Below are 14,445 nucleotides of genomic sequence, written 5' to 3' on the forward strand. Positions count from 1 at the left end.
ACAATGAGGTATCATGTCATGCAAGTCAGGGTGGCTGCTATCCAAAAGTCTACCAGCAATAAATGCTGGAGAGGGTGTGGAGAAAAGGGAACCCTCTTACACTGTTGGTGGGAATGCAAACTAGTACAGCCACTATGGAGAACAGTGTGGAGATTCCTTAAAAAACTGGAAATAGAACTGCCATACGACCCAGAAATCCCACTGCTGGGCATACACACCAAGGAAACCAGAAATGAAAGAGACACATGTACCCCAAAGTTCATCGCAGTACTGTTTATAATAGCCAGGACATGGAAGCAACCTAGATGTCCATTAGCAGAGGAATGGATAAGAAAGCAGTGGTACATATACACAATGGAGTATTACTCAGCCATTAAAAAGAATACATTTGAATCAGTTCTAATGAGATGGATGAAACTGGAGCCTATTATACAGAGTGAAGTAAGCCAGAAAGCAAAACACCAATACAGTATACTAACACATATATATGGAGTTTAGAAAGATGGTAATGATAACCCTGTATGCGAGAGAGCAAAAGAGACACAGATGTATAGAACAGTCTTTTGGACTCTGTTGGAGAGGGAGGGGGTGGTTTAATTATTGGGTATAAAGAGATGACTATAAAATTATATGAGAACTTTTGACTATGCAAAGGGTCAATGCCCCTAACCCTTGTGTTACTCAAGGTCTAAGATTCTATGTAGAAATGTATGTATGGATCATCATGATAAAAAAAGACTCACTGGAGAGCTTTAATATCTGTTTGGTCATATAACACAAGGTCACAATTTGAGGAAACAAACTTGTCTTCCAATCTCCTACCCACCTGAAATGAAATCTCAATGGAGTCACTTTTTTTTATCACAATTATCTGACATAAAATTTAAAAGCAGAGTAACTTGTTGGAGAACTCTTGAGAGTCCATTGGACTGCAAGGAGATCCAACCAGTCCATTCTAAAGGAGATCATCCCTAGGTGTTCTTTGAAAGATATGATGCTAAAGCTGAAACTCCAGTACTTTGGCCACCTCATGCAAAGAGTTGACTCATTGGAAAAGACTCTGATGCTGGGAGGGATTGAGGGCAGGAGGAAAAGGGGACGACAGAGGATGAGATGGCTGGATGGCATCACCGACTTGATAGACATGAGTTTGAGTGAAGTCCGGGAGATGGTGATGGACAGGGAAGCCTGGCGTGCTGCAATTCATGGGGTCACAAAGAGTTGGGCACGACTGAGCAACTGAACTGAACTGACCTGAACTTGTATTTAAATATTGTATAAATGTCTAGAATTATAAGGATTAGATTATTAATGTTGCTCTCAGTTCTGTTAGCTTTTATGTCATATCATTGGACATTGCTACATTAGAACTCATCCTAATGATAAATGTTTTAATATAACCCCTTCACTATCAAATGAAACTGTGTAGCATGGAGTTGTTCTGGTCTCTGCTGTGCTCCTCATGAGTCTATATTCATCTGTCTTTCTCTACTTTGTGATTCTAAAGGTTTTTGCATAGTGTACTTCTTTCTTCACTGGTAAATGATAGTTTTCTCCATTATGAGTGCCTCTTACGTTAGAGTTTATGGAAAAATGAGTTTATCATTAGTATGTCAGCATCATGGTAACATAAGATACTCCTTTGTCTCTCCCTTTCATTCAACTATTAGTAAAACATCTATACTTTAAGAAAGTTCCCTCTGCCCAACACACCAGACCTCCAGAGATTCACATATATGTAGCACATAAAGGTAGGCTGATTAGAACATGTAGGGGAAGTAGTACCATAGCAACTTTAGAATCAGTGTCCCTGGTCCCAGTGCTATGGTTGAGGCAGCTGAGCCCATGGACCCAGAGCACCAGTGAGGTGGAACACTTGACCCTGGACTTCTAGATGTAGCCATCATCTAAAACCACAGGAAGATGGTGGTGGGGTGATGGTGGGGACCGTGACCCAGGTGACCCTGGATGATGAAAAGTACCCACTGTCCTGATTCCCACAGCAGAGATGCCAACCACAGAAAGAACACTGACAGCACCAAGGCACCAGTGGACCTGGAGGTATCAGTGATCCTGGAGGCACTGGCAGTGACTACAAGGCACCAGGCAAAACATTTGGTAGAAACATTGAAGGGCAGCACTGCAGTTTCTCAATTATAGGCAGTTGTAGGTCATATAGAAGAAACTAAAACCTTGTTCAATAGAGCTTAACTGAGAAACAAAGAAGGGCTTCTAGTTAGCAATCTGAATTCTTAGAATCAAAATAAACAAAGGTTTACCCATATAAAGCAGGTGTTTGCTATTTCAAATGCACTGGCAGAAGAGCAATCTAGTGAGCATCATGAAAAACCAGAGAAACATGGACTCACAAAAGGGAAATAACAATTTTCCATGAACTAATATTAACATCATGGAAAATTGTGATTAAATAGAAAATTCAAAGCAGCATCTGGAAGAAACTCAAGTTATAGTAAAACTGATAAAGGCACATTAATAAGCTCAGGGATAAAAATAATAATGAACATAAGGAGCACTTTCCAAAAAGATGAAAACTCATGGACATGACCAAGCAGAAATTCTGGAGCTGAACAACTCAATAAATGAGACAAAGGATGCCTTAGAAAACACTGGAAGTAAAGGATGCATTATGGATGTGAGTAACAGTGAGCTGAAAGGTAGAGAGATTTAGGAGAAGTGAAGACAGAACTAAGATTTTAATGAGGATATTCTGTGAGAAACATCTGACTCCATTAGAAGAGGTAAGAAAGATAATGAGTTCCCCAGTGGCTCAGACGGTAAAGCGTCTGCCCAAAATGTGGGATACCTGGGTTCAATCCCTGGGTCGGGAAGATCCCCCGGAGAAGGAATTGGCAACCGACTCCAATATTCTTGTCTAGAAAATCCCATGGACGGAGTTGCCTGGTAGGCTACAGTCCACAGGGTCGCAAAGATTCAGGCACGACTTAGCGACTTTACTTTCACTTTATCCCAGAATAAAAAGAGAGAGAAAGGAACAGAGATTAGATAGAGATATATAGAGATAATAGAATTTTCCAAGCCTGGGGAAGGAACTATATGTACAAGTCCACAAAGCTATCATAATAGGACACCTAAATGTCTCAATGCAAAAGACCTACTCCAAGACAGACATATTAAGGCTGTTGAAAGTCAATGACAAAGAAAGAATATTAAATGTAACCTACAAAGGTACCTTTATTAGGGTATCAGCAGATTTCGTGGGAGAAACTCCATAGGACGAGAGAGAATAGAGTGACTTTCTCAAAATATTGAAAGATAATAACTGTCAACCAAGAATACTCTACTCAGCAAGGTTAAACTTCAGGTGTGTGTGTGTGTGTGTGTGTGTGTGTGTGTGTGTGTGTGTGTGTGATCAGCTATTGTCTGACTCTTTACAACCCCACGGACTGGACTGTAGCCCACCAGACTCCTCTGTCCTTGGAATGTCCCAGGCAAGAATACTGGAGTGTGTTGCCATTTCCTCTTCCAGGGTATCTTCTGGACCCAGGGATAGAACCCTTGTCTCCTGAATCTTCTGTATTGCAAGTGGATTCTTTACCCCTGAGCTAGAGGGGAAGCCTCTTATTTCAGATAGGAAAGCAAAATAAAGGCTTTCACACACGAACTAAAGCTGGGAGTTTAGCATCACTAGAATGCCTTATAAGAAATGTTGAAATGTTCTCTTTTACCTTGAATAAAAAGGCACAAGGACACAAAACTATGCCTAAGGTGACAGAATCAGAAAAATTGCAACTCTATATCAAAATAAGTTGTTTAAAAATACCATGTAAGTTTTAGAGAGAAAAAGCATTAAAATAACTATAACTCCTTCAGTTTGGTAATTGAGTCACAATGTGGAAAGGAATATTTTCCAGTACCACTTGGTACAAAAGAATGAAATGGATCTGCACTACTATGCTAGTATACAAAAATAAACTCAATACAGATTAAAAACTTAGATTTGAGAACTTAAACATTGAAAATCATAGAACAAAACATAGGCTGTACCTCTTTGAGATCAAAATTGTAAATACATTTGTGGATGCATCTCTTCAGTCAATGAAAAAGTAAAAGCAAGCAAAGGGAAATACATCAGACTAAAAAGCTCTGAAAAAGTGAAGGAAACCACTAACAAAATTAAAAGGCAACCTTCTCATGGGGAAAGGTATTTGCAAATTATATTCAGTCAACACAATACAAAAAAGCAACCATATTAAAACAATGAGCAGGAGATCCTCAATGGACAGTTTTCTAAGGAAGGCATCAGATTCATCAATGGGCACATGAAAAGAGGCCCAACATCATTAATCACCAAAGGAATGGACACCAAAGCCACTATTTAAACAAGAGATACACTTCCCATGGTTAGAATGCTGTGTGCTGTGCTTAGTTGCTCACTCATGTCCAATTCTTTGCAAACTTTTGGGACTGTGTAGCTCACCAGGCTTCTCTTTCCATGGGATTTTCCAGGCAAGAATACTGGAAATTGCCCTTTCTTCCTCCAGGGATGGATAGAATGGCTACTATCAAAGAGAGAAAAATCAACACATGCTGGTGAGTACCACATTGGACCAGGAAAGGATACCCAAGTTTCACAATTTCTTCTCAAACCTGTGTATCTCCTCTCTGTATCTCTTATAAATACATTTATCATTGGATTTTGGGTCCACTTGGATAATCTAAGTTGATCTCACTAGAAGTCCTCAATTATATGTGTAATAGACATTTTTTCCCACCAAATAAGGTCACATTCACAGGTACAAGGGGTTAGGATGTAGACATATCTTTTGAGGGCCCACCATTCAATCCACTATGCTGTGTTCCAATAAAAACTTTTTACAAAACAGGCTGTGACTACATTTTGTTCTGTGATAACAGTGTTCTGAATCCTGATTTAGAGTGGAGATTCAGACAAAGGGAATAAGTAAACCAGAGACAAAACTGCAAAATAGAAAGAATATCAAAATATAGCTCCTATACTGTTAATGGGTTTCACGTGTGTGTGTGTGTGCTCAGTTGTGTTCAGCTGTTTGTGACCTCATGAATTGTAGCCCATCAGTCTCCTTTGTCCATGGAATTTTCCAGGAAAGAATATTAGAATGGGTTGTGTTGACTAAAAAATATAGTCACAACCTGAAAGTAGAGAGTTACTTTATTTGCTGGTACTGTCCCCAGCCTTGGAGACAGCATCTCAGTAGCTCTGAGAAAACTGCTCCAAGGAAAAAGGAGGGGAGTCAGGCTATACACCTTTGCAACAAAGGCAGCAGGCAGGCTGAACATCAAAGTCAGATATCAAATTAAGGAGTTTAGCATTCTTTGTATGGGAAGATGTAAGCCTCTGGACTCACTGAATTCATTCCTTTCATACGCACCTTGGCTATCTTGGGCCAAACCCTGTTTCCTTGTTCTTCTTTTTTTTTTTTTTCAGTTTTCTTTTTTTTAAATTTAATTTTATTTTTAAACTTTACATAATTGTATTAGTTTTGCCAAATATCAAAATGAATCCACCAGAGGTATACATGTGTTCCCCATCCTGAACCCTCCTCCCTCCTCCCTCCCCATACCATCCCTCTGGGTTGTCTCAGTGCACTAGCCCCAAGCATCCACTATCGTGCATCGAACCTTGACTGGCAACTCGTTTCTTACATGATATTTTACATGTTTAAATGTCATTCTCCCAAATCTTCCCACCCTCTCCCTCTCCCACAGAGTCCATAAGACTGTTCTATACATCAGTGTCTCTTTTGCTGTCTCGTACACCGGGTTATTGTTACCATCTTTTTAAATTCCATATATATGCGTTAGTATACTGTATTGGTGTTTTTCCTTCTGGCTTACTTCACTCTGTATAATAGGCTCCAGTTTCATCCACCTCATTAGAACTGATTCAAATGTATTCTTTTTAATGGCTGAGTAATACTCCATTGTGTATATGTACCACTGCTTTCTTATCCATTCATCTGCTGATGGACATCTAGGTTGCTTCCATGTCCTGGCTATTATAAACAGTGCTGTGATGAACATTGGGGTACACATGTCTCTTTCCCTTCTGGTTTCCTCAGTGTGTATGCCCAGCAGTGGGATTGCTGGATTTTGTTCTTCTTAAGGAGGGGCAAATGTGGCAAATGGCTGCTTCTTGCATTCCCCCACTGGGGGTGTGGCAGCATCTGCTGGATTGCAGTTTTAGGAGCCACTCCCACCCCCATTGAACATTTGCAGGCCAGAGATAGCTGATGGCTGTGACATTTCTTGTTTATTGATATGGCAGGAGATGTTTTCATTTTACAGTTGCTGTTTGCTACTCCCAGGAATCTTTCTGACCCAATGATGTAACTCAAGTCTCTTGCATCTCCTGCCCTGGCAGGCGGGTTCTTTACCACTGAGCCATCTGTTCCCAAACAGCTGCTCCCTGTGTCAGTGTGTGACAGCAGGCAGGTGGCTAAGGATGAACAGAAAAATCGGGGCAGGGCCTGGTGGCAGGAAATCCCACGTCTCATAAACAGCGAGGACCATAGGCAGACAAGGGAAAGCAAGAACCTTCAGATGGACAGGAAGCCACATGTTTTGGGTGATAACGGTTCTGTAAAAACCTAGAGGGGTGGTATGGGGTGGGAGATGGGTGGGAGTTTCAAGAGGAGGGGATATATATATATATACTTATGGCTGATTCGTGTTTGGCAGAAAACAACACAATTCTGTAAAGCAATTATCCTTCAATTAAAAAGCAAATGTTTGCAAAAATGATATATTCTGAACTGTGGTGCTGGAGAAGATTCCTGAGAGTCCCGTAGATAGTAAGAAGATAAAATCAATCAATCCTCAAGGAAATCAACCCTGAATATACATTGGAAGGACTGATGCTGGAGCTGAATATCCAATACTTTGGCCAGCTGATGAGGAGAACTGACTCATTGGAAAAGCCCCTGATGCTGGGAAAGTTTGAGGGCAGGAGGAGAAGGGGGCAGCAGAGGATGAGATGGTTAGATATCATCCCTGACTTGATGGATATGAATTTGAGCAATCTCCGATGATAATGAAGGACAGAGGATCTTGGCGGGCTGCAGTCCATGGGATCACAAAGAGTTGGACACAATTTAGTGGCTAAACAACAACAGTTCTGTGGGTGATTTTAAATATATATCTAAATATGTCATGTAACAAATCTTTTTAAAGAGGAGTAAATAACTGCTCTAAATTATAGTTAAATCTGATTTGTCAAACGTCACATGAAGCCAAAGATTGTATATGGTTTTGTAGCAAACAATACAACTCTTTTGTTGAAGAGGGATTACCAATATTCTGGATATATCAGGAGCTATTGATCCCTGTGTTAGGTAGTTAGAATAGGAAACAGGAGTCCAGAATGGCAGTGGCTAAAAGACAAGGAGGGAGAAGGCAATGGCACCCTACTCCAGTACTGTTGCCTGGAAAATCCCATGGATGGAGGAGCCTGGTAGGCTGCAGTCCATGGGGTTGCACAGAGTCGGACACGACTGAAGTGACTTGACAGCAGCAAAAGACAAGGAAGGGAAAAGCCTGTAAATATAGAACAAAGGGAAGGTCCAAGGACCAGAGTGAGGACCTCAGGTAGAATAAATAGTGCCTCTGGCTAGCCCAATTTACATAGACAGGCCCAGGGGGGGGAAAAAAAAAATATAAAAGAGGAGCCAAAGGGCCGGGTCTCTCTCCCATGCGCTGGGGCACTCTTCTCTTTGTCTTTGGGTCGATATGCCCTCAAGCCTCAAGGATGGATTTTCCTGCTATTTTCTAAATTAAATAGAGCTGTAACACGGAGCTGTAACACTGATTTGTCTAAGAGCTTTAACATGGTCTGTTTGAGACCTGAGAGCTGTGACACGCCAAGGGCTTTAATGTCCGTCACTCCAAATATTTGTAGTGATGAGACAGAACCCAGGAGCATACAGTTGCCTGATACTTGGAATAAGACAATAATTTAGAAGTCCATGGAAACTAGTCAAAATAGGTTCCTCCTTTTTAGATTAAAAAATGCTAACTGAAGGTTAGGATAAAGTGCAAGGAGGTTAGATCTCTGGAAGGCTGGAGAATTCATAAGAAGTAATACAAACTAGATTCAACTGATATCCAACCTTGTCTCATGGGAACAGTTTCAGCAGGAAAATTTTATTCTGTTTCTAGTGTCCCACAGGGAAGTGATGTACTCTGAGATTGGAGTAACAAAGGAAACAGTGCCTAATGAGCAGACATAAGGAGCTGTAAATATTTCCTGTGTTACAGTCCCTGTAGATGTAGAACCTTGAGCTGCACAGGACATGGTTGATGCTTTTGGAGTAAAAATTCTGGCTGGGGTACCTTCCTGGCAACAGAGCTTCAGTTTTCACCATCAACCATCCAGGGAGGAATTTGTATATCCACACAGATTTTCCTCTCATAGACCCCATCTAGGTGAGTCTATGAGTTTAATAGGTAGTTCAGGAAAGATTCAGAGAGAATGGAAGTGAAAAACTTTTATTTGAAATCACTTGAGAGCCTAATAAGTCTAGTACAGACTCGAGATATTTGCCGTGCTTGTTTGGTAGGTTGGCTAATTAATTTATAGTTCATTTTTTAATATGTTAAAAAGAGAACTGTCTGATGGACTCAGCAACATGAATCCTTGTTGATGATTAAGTGATGGGAATTCAAGTCCAGTTGGATGAGAGTGGGGAAGGAAGTGGGAGCATAAAGTTGTTCCAGTAAAATTAGAGGATATTAAAGGAGTTTCCTAGATAACGGGAGTAGGAAAAGTAGGTTTAGAGGCCTGTGCAGTGAACTAAAGACATTTTTTAAAGATGTGATGCATTAAAGCACATTCTGCGTTAGTTAGAAAGATATATTCCCATGGAGGTAGATACTATCTTGCAACAGAGACATACATTTCACAGCATAATCTCTCATGTTGGATATTCACATGAAAAAATATGGATTTAATATGAAAACAAGTATGCTACTGAGCTTTAATTTGTAAGACTTCTTTAGGAATAAGTGGGAAAGCAATGGAGAAATTTATGAGACAGAAGAAAAAAAATCAGTTAAATCTCATCACCAATGATAATCATTCACATAATAACATGAAAGAACTATGCTAAGCTTTTTACATACATTTGCCTACCGATGTAGAAGGATGGACACCACTATTCCCACTGAATAAGGATATTAATGTTTAGAATGGATCTATAGTCTTTCTTAAGTTCATACAGCTAACATGTGTTAGATCTACAGTTCAGATGCTGGTTTTCTGATTCAGTTTTTTTTTTGTATTGAAGATCATGTAGAAAAGTCTTTCTTGGAGAAGGGAATGACAACCTTCTCCAATATTCTTGTCTGGAGAATTCCATGGACAGAGGAGCTGGGTGGGCTACATTCCTTTTACCAGTTATGTTTTAAAACTTAATTTATTGTTGAACTTTGTATATTTTCTGTTGCTAATATTTCTAACATAACAATGGTTTCTAATAATTTTTAATCGTTTTCAAATAATAATCAATTGTTGTTAGTTTTCTAGTGCAATGTTCAACCAGTAGGATGTTTCTTTTTCCTCCTTTGCCATTTTAACAGAAAAAGAATAAAAGCTTTTACATTATAAAGCACTATAAAACATGTTTTGACAGCATAAAGATAATGACTCATTTTTCTTTTGATAAATTGCTGTAGGCTGCTCCATTAGGTATTCTGAGCATCAAGGGGATAAAACTGGGGTTGGAATGCTGCCACTACTAAGGAAGCTTTGTCATCACAGTCTCTCAGGGACCAACTGAGCTGATTAGATCTTGATTTGTAAATGAAGGGGTTCAGCATGGGGGTGACCATGGTATATATCACTGAGGTCATTAGATTTGTCTTAGAAGATGAAATGCCTGCAAAACTGAGGTATACATAATCTAAGACATGTGCTCTAAAATAAGGCAACCAGGAAGAGATATGACCCACAGGTGATCCTTGTTTTCCTCCCCACGTCCTTTTCTTCTTTTTCATATTTCGAACTGCTTTTTAAATTTATCTTTTAATACAGAGCACAAAATGGTCATATTAAAATGAAGCCCCATAGGAGGCTCACCAACTAGAACTTAGGTACTGTTTCTACATTCTCTAGGGTAAAGATGCTTTGATGTTGACAACTTGCTTTGTATTATTCCTTTCCTAATCATTGTGGCTGGAGTTGAGAACTAGGGAGTGATGGGGCTTCCATGGTGGCTCAATGGTAAAGAAGCTGCCTGCAATGCAGGAGCCTCAGGTTCAATCCCTGAATTAGGAAGATCCCTTGGAGAAGGAAATGACAACCCACTCCAGTATTCTTGCCTGGGAAATCCCACGGACAGAGGAGCCTTGGGCTACAGTCCATAGAGTCACAAAGAGTCAGACAGGATGGAAGCAACTTAGCATGGACACACAGGGAGTAATAAGCCCAGTAAGTAATCAAGTGCTCTATTTGTGTGAGATTGTTTTGTGGGGAATGAGCAGTTCTCCAAAATGTGACCTGTAAAAGACAGACACAAAAGTGTTACCCAGAAGATGAAAATAAGGATCTGTTTCTATTCAAAGGAATCAATTTAAATTTTAAAGCAAAACAAAAATGTGAAAGGAAGAACATATGCATGAGGGACTCTTTGTGTCTTGCAGTTTTGGCAACAGCAGGGAGGTCATCAGCATCCTTTGATGTCATCTCCTTTACTCCCCTTGCTCATTCCCCTGGACACTTTGGCTTCCTTTGAGCCTTGACTATTTGAAACAAGTCCCACCCTCAGTGACTTCGCACTGACTCTTCGCACTCTCCTCTCCCAGATAACACAATATCTCACTTTGTCTTCCATCAGGTCTCTGTTCAAATTTCTCCTTGTTTGAGGTCTCCCTGAGCTCCCAGTAAATCATAACACCTCCACTCTATCTTATAAGTCAAAGTAGCTAAGTAGTGTCTGACTCTTGTGACCCCACAGTCTTGCAACCCCAGAGGACCCTCCAGGCTCCTCTGTCCATGGGATTCTCCAAGCAATAATACTGGAGTGGGTTGCCATTTCCTTCTCCAGGGGATCTTCCTGACCCAGGGATCAAACCCGAAGTCTCCTGAGTTGCAGGCCAAACCTTTACCAACTGAGCTACAAGGGAAGCCCCTGTCTTATACCTGCTTTGTTTTTCCATGTACTCTATTTTATAGAGTGATTTTTTTCCACAGCATCTTTCACTATAAGACATGGCAATGTGTTTTTGTATTTGTTAATTTATATTTTTACTCACTATTGGGCTGTAGGGAGTTTTGTTCTTAGCATCCTATACATTCACCCCAGAAGATAGTAAGTATTCAACATAAATTTCTCAAATGTGTGGAAGAATTTTGCATTTAAACTGGGTAATACATGAGCTGTTGTCTAAAAGCCTGAGTGTGAAACATGAATTTCTAATCACAGATGTCATAGAAGATACCTTGAATACTATAAAAATGTGTAATTTACAGCTTTTCACTATATTAATGCCCACATGTGCAAAAATTAATCATGTTCTTTTTTTGTTTCCTAATAGTGACCACCAAAATATGTTACCAGGCAACAAAACACAAATTTCAGAATTTATTCTTCTGGGATTTTCAGAGGAACCAGCACTGCAGCCCCTCCTATTTGGGCTTTTCCTCTCCTGGTACCTGATCACTGTGGTTGGAAATCTGCTCATCATCCCGGCCATCATCTCAGACTCCCACCTCCACACCCCCATGTACTTCCTCCTCTCCAACCTGTTCTTTGTGGACATCTGTTTCATCTCCACCACCATCCCCAAAATGCTGGTGAATATACAAACACAAAGCAAAGTCATTTCCTATGAAGACTGCTTCACTCAGGTATATTTTTTCATACTATTTGTACAGTTGGATGACTTCCTCCTGACCGTCATGTCCTATGACCGGTATGTTGCTATCTGTCACCCACTGCACTACACAGTCATCATGAACGCCCGGCTGTGTGCACTGCTGGTTCTGGTGTCCTGGATGATAGGTGCCCTGAATTCCTTGTTACAAACTTTACTGGCCCTGTGCCTGTCTTTCTGTACAGTCTTGGAAATCCCCCACTTCTTCTGTGAATTCAAAGAGGTGATCCAACTTGCCTGTTCTGACACCTTTCTAAATAAAACCATGATGTACTTTGCAGTTGGGCTGTTGGGTGGTGGTCCATTTGCTGGGATATGTTACTCATACTCTAGGATAGTTTCCTCCATACATAGAATCTCATCAGCTCAGGGGAAGTATAAAGCATTTTCCACCTGTGCATCTCACCTCTCGGTTGTCTCCTTATTTTATTGTACAGCCTTAGGAGTGTACTTTACCCCTGCTGTTACCCACAATTCACATTCAAGTGTAACAGCCTCGGTGATGTACACTGTGGTCACACCCGTGCTGAACCCCTTCATCTACAGTCTGAGGAATAAAGACATAAAGAGGGCTCTGAGAAAATTCTTAAGGATGGCAACTATATTAGAACCAATTGTGTTGAGGCAGAAGAAGTGTTGATTTTTGCAAGAAGCAATGCCTTTGAGGCTAAAATTGTGATTTTCTGATCATATTGTTAAAAGAGCACTTGCTCCTTCAATTTACTGCCTGATATGTCCATTTATTTCATTTCAACTTCTTTATACAAGTTAACTAGCTCTCTTGACTAACCTTTATGCTATTTGCTATCTTTTTTCCTTTGTCATTTTTCTACTTCCACAAATTGATTTGCAGACTTAAGTGGAATATATGGAAATTCCCATTTACCTCATGATTCTTCATGCATTCCTTGAGAATAATTTCTTCTGAGGTGAAATGTTTTATATTGAACAATTTATTTTTCAGTTTACTAAAAGAAAAATCATGAGTTGTACTATTTCTCTGGGAAAAAGTACCAACTTGGCAACTGAAGCCATTTCCACAATTTCATTAGACAGTCAAATATGAAACAAAAGTTTATCATTTTTTCCTGCATAATTTATTTGTTCATCACAACCACACCCATGCTGAACCCCCTTATCTGCTTTCTGAGCAAGAAAGACATAAAGAGAACTCTGAAGAGATTCAATGGGATGGCAGTCACAAAGCAGTCAATTGCCCTGGGGGTGATGAGCTACCCTTGATTTCATAGAAAATAGTCCTGCAACCAGATGCAGGACACAATGCAACCAGTCCATTGTGTAATAAAATTCACTCCTCTCTGTTTCTTGGAATATCCATTTTATTTTAATTCAAGCTCTCTATACAAATCCAGTGACTCACTTTATTAAGTTTTCTTCTCAGTCTATTATATAGGTATTTTTAAAAAGTTTTGTTTTTTTTCTATTTCAAAATTCTCCAAACTTTGGATATGAAATATTTGGACGTTCTCATTTTTTATGGAGTAACATGAGGAAGAATTTCTTCTTAAATGACATATATCATCCCAAGTAATTTTTGCCTTGTTTTCCTGAAAGAATAGTTATGAGATGAATTACTCATATAAAAAAAGTACAAGTGAAATCTAATGAAATTTATATAATTTTAAAAGAGAGTTGATTGAATCATAGAATATGGAACTGTGGATAAGGAGCATTGATTGCAGTGTTATAAGCAGATTTTCAACTGCACAGGGTGTCATTGCCCCAACCCCTGCATTACTCAAGAGTCAACTCTTTATATATGTATATGTATGTGCATCTCACGATCAAAGGTGACTCACTAGAGAACTTGATCGCCTATCCAGTCATGTGAGTCAGGTCACAATTTATGCAACCAAACACATCTACCAATCTACTGCTTAACAGGGAGGAAACTTCAATGGAGTATTTTTTAACACCATTTTCTGTAATAAAATTCAAAGGCAGGAATGTTGAATACTATCTTTAAATATCAGAATAAATGCATAGAATGAGAAAATTATTATAATCGCCCTCAATTCTGTATAATTTTATATTTTACTCAGTTATTGCTGCATAACCACTCACCCTAATAGTAAATGTTTGAATGTAATGTCTTTATTATCAAGTGAGATTTAATATTGAATTGTTCTGATCACTTCTGGGCTCCTCATAAGTCTACATGCACTTGTAATTTTATACATTACAACTCTACAAAAGCTCATCCAGGAGGTTGTATGCAGCCATGTGGCAATTCTTTCTTCACTAATATATGATAGTCTACTCCACTTATGTATGTATTTTAACCTTGCAACTTGTGGGAAACATAGTTTATCATTGGTGATGTCAGCATCATGGTGGCAGAAGATGCTCCCTGTGTCTCATCTCTTCAATCTACAACTAGTAAAACATCCATAACTAAACAAAGTTTTTCTACCCAACATGTCAGGGCACAAGAGATACACACTGTTGTACATCTGAAGGTGAATGGTTTTTTCACCTAGAGGAGATGGAACTGGGAGAACAACAGAGGCAGTGATCCTGGTCTCAGCCACACAG

At 39.6% G+C, this 14,445-nt stretch overlaps 1 protein-coding gene across 1 annotated transcript; it reads left to right on the plus strand.

Annotated features, from left to right (window-relative positions):
- Positions 1 to 11,563: 11,563 nt before the first annotated feature.
- Positions 11,564 to 12,529, plus strand: LOC102288075 (olfactory receptor 7A17). Its single transcript, XM_014483591.2, has one exon. It carries the CDS (start codon positions 11,564 to 11,566, stop codon positions 12,527 to 12,529), a length of 966 nt encoding a protein of 321 aa, XP_014339077.2.
- Positions 12,530 to 14,445: the final 1,916 nt, after the last annotated feature.

This window comes from Bos mutus, chromosome 7 (assembly GCF_027580195.1).
Source record: "Bos mutus isolate GX-2022 chromosome 7, NWIPB_WYAK_1.1, whole genome shotgun sequence".
In the NCBI taxonomy this organism is placed as follows: domain Eukaryota; kingdom Metazoa; phylum Chordata; class Mammalia; order Artiodactyla; family Bovidae; genus Bos; species Bos mutus.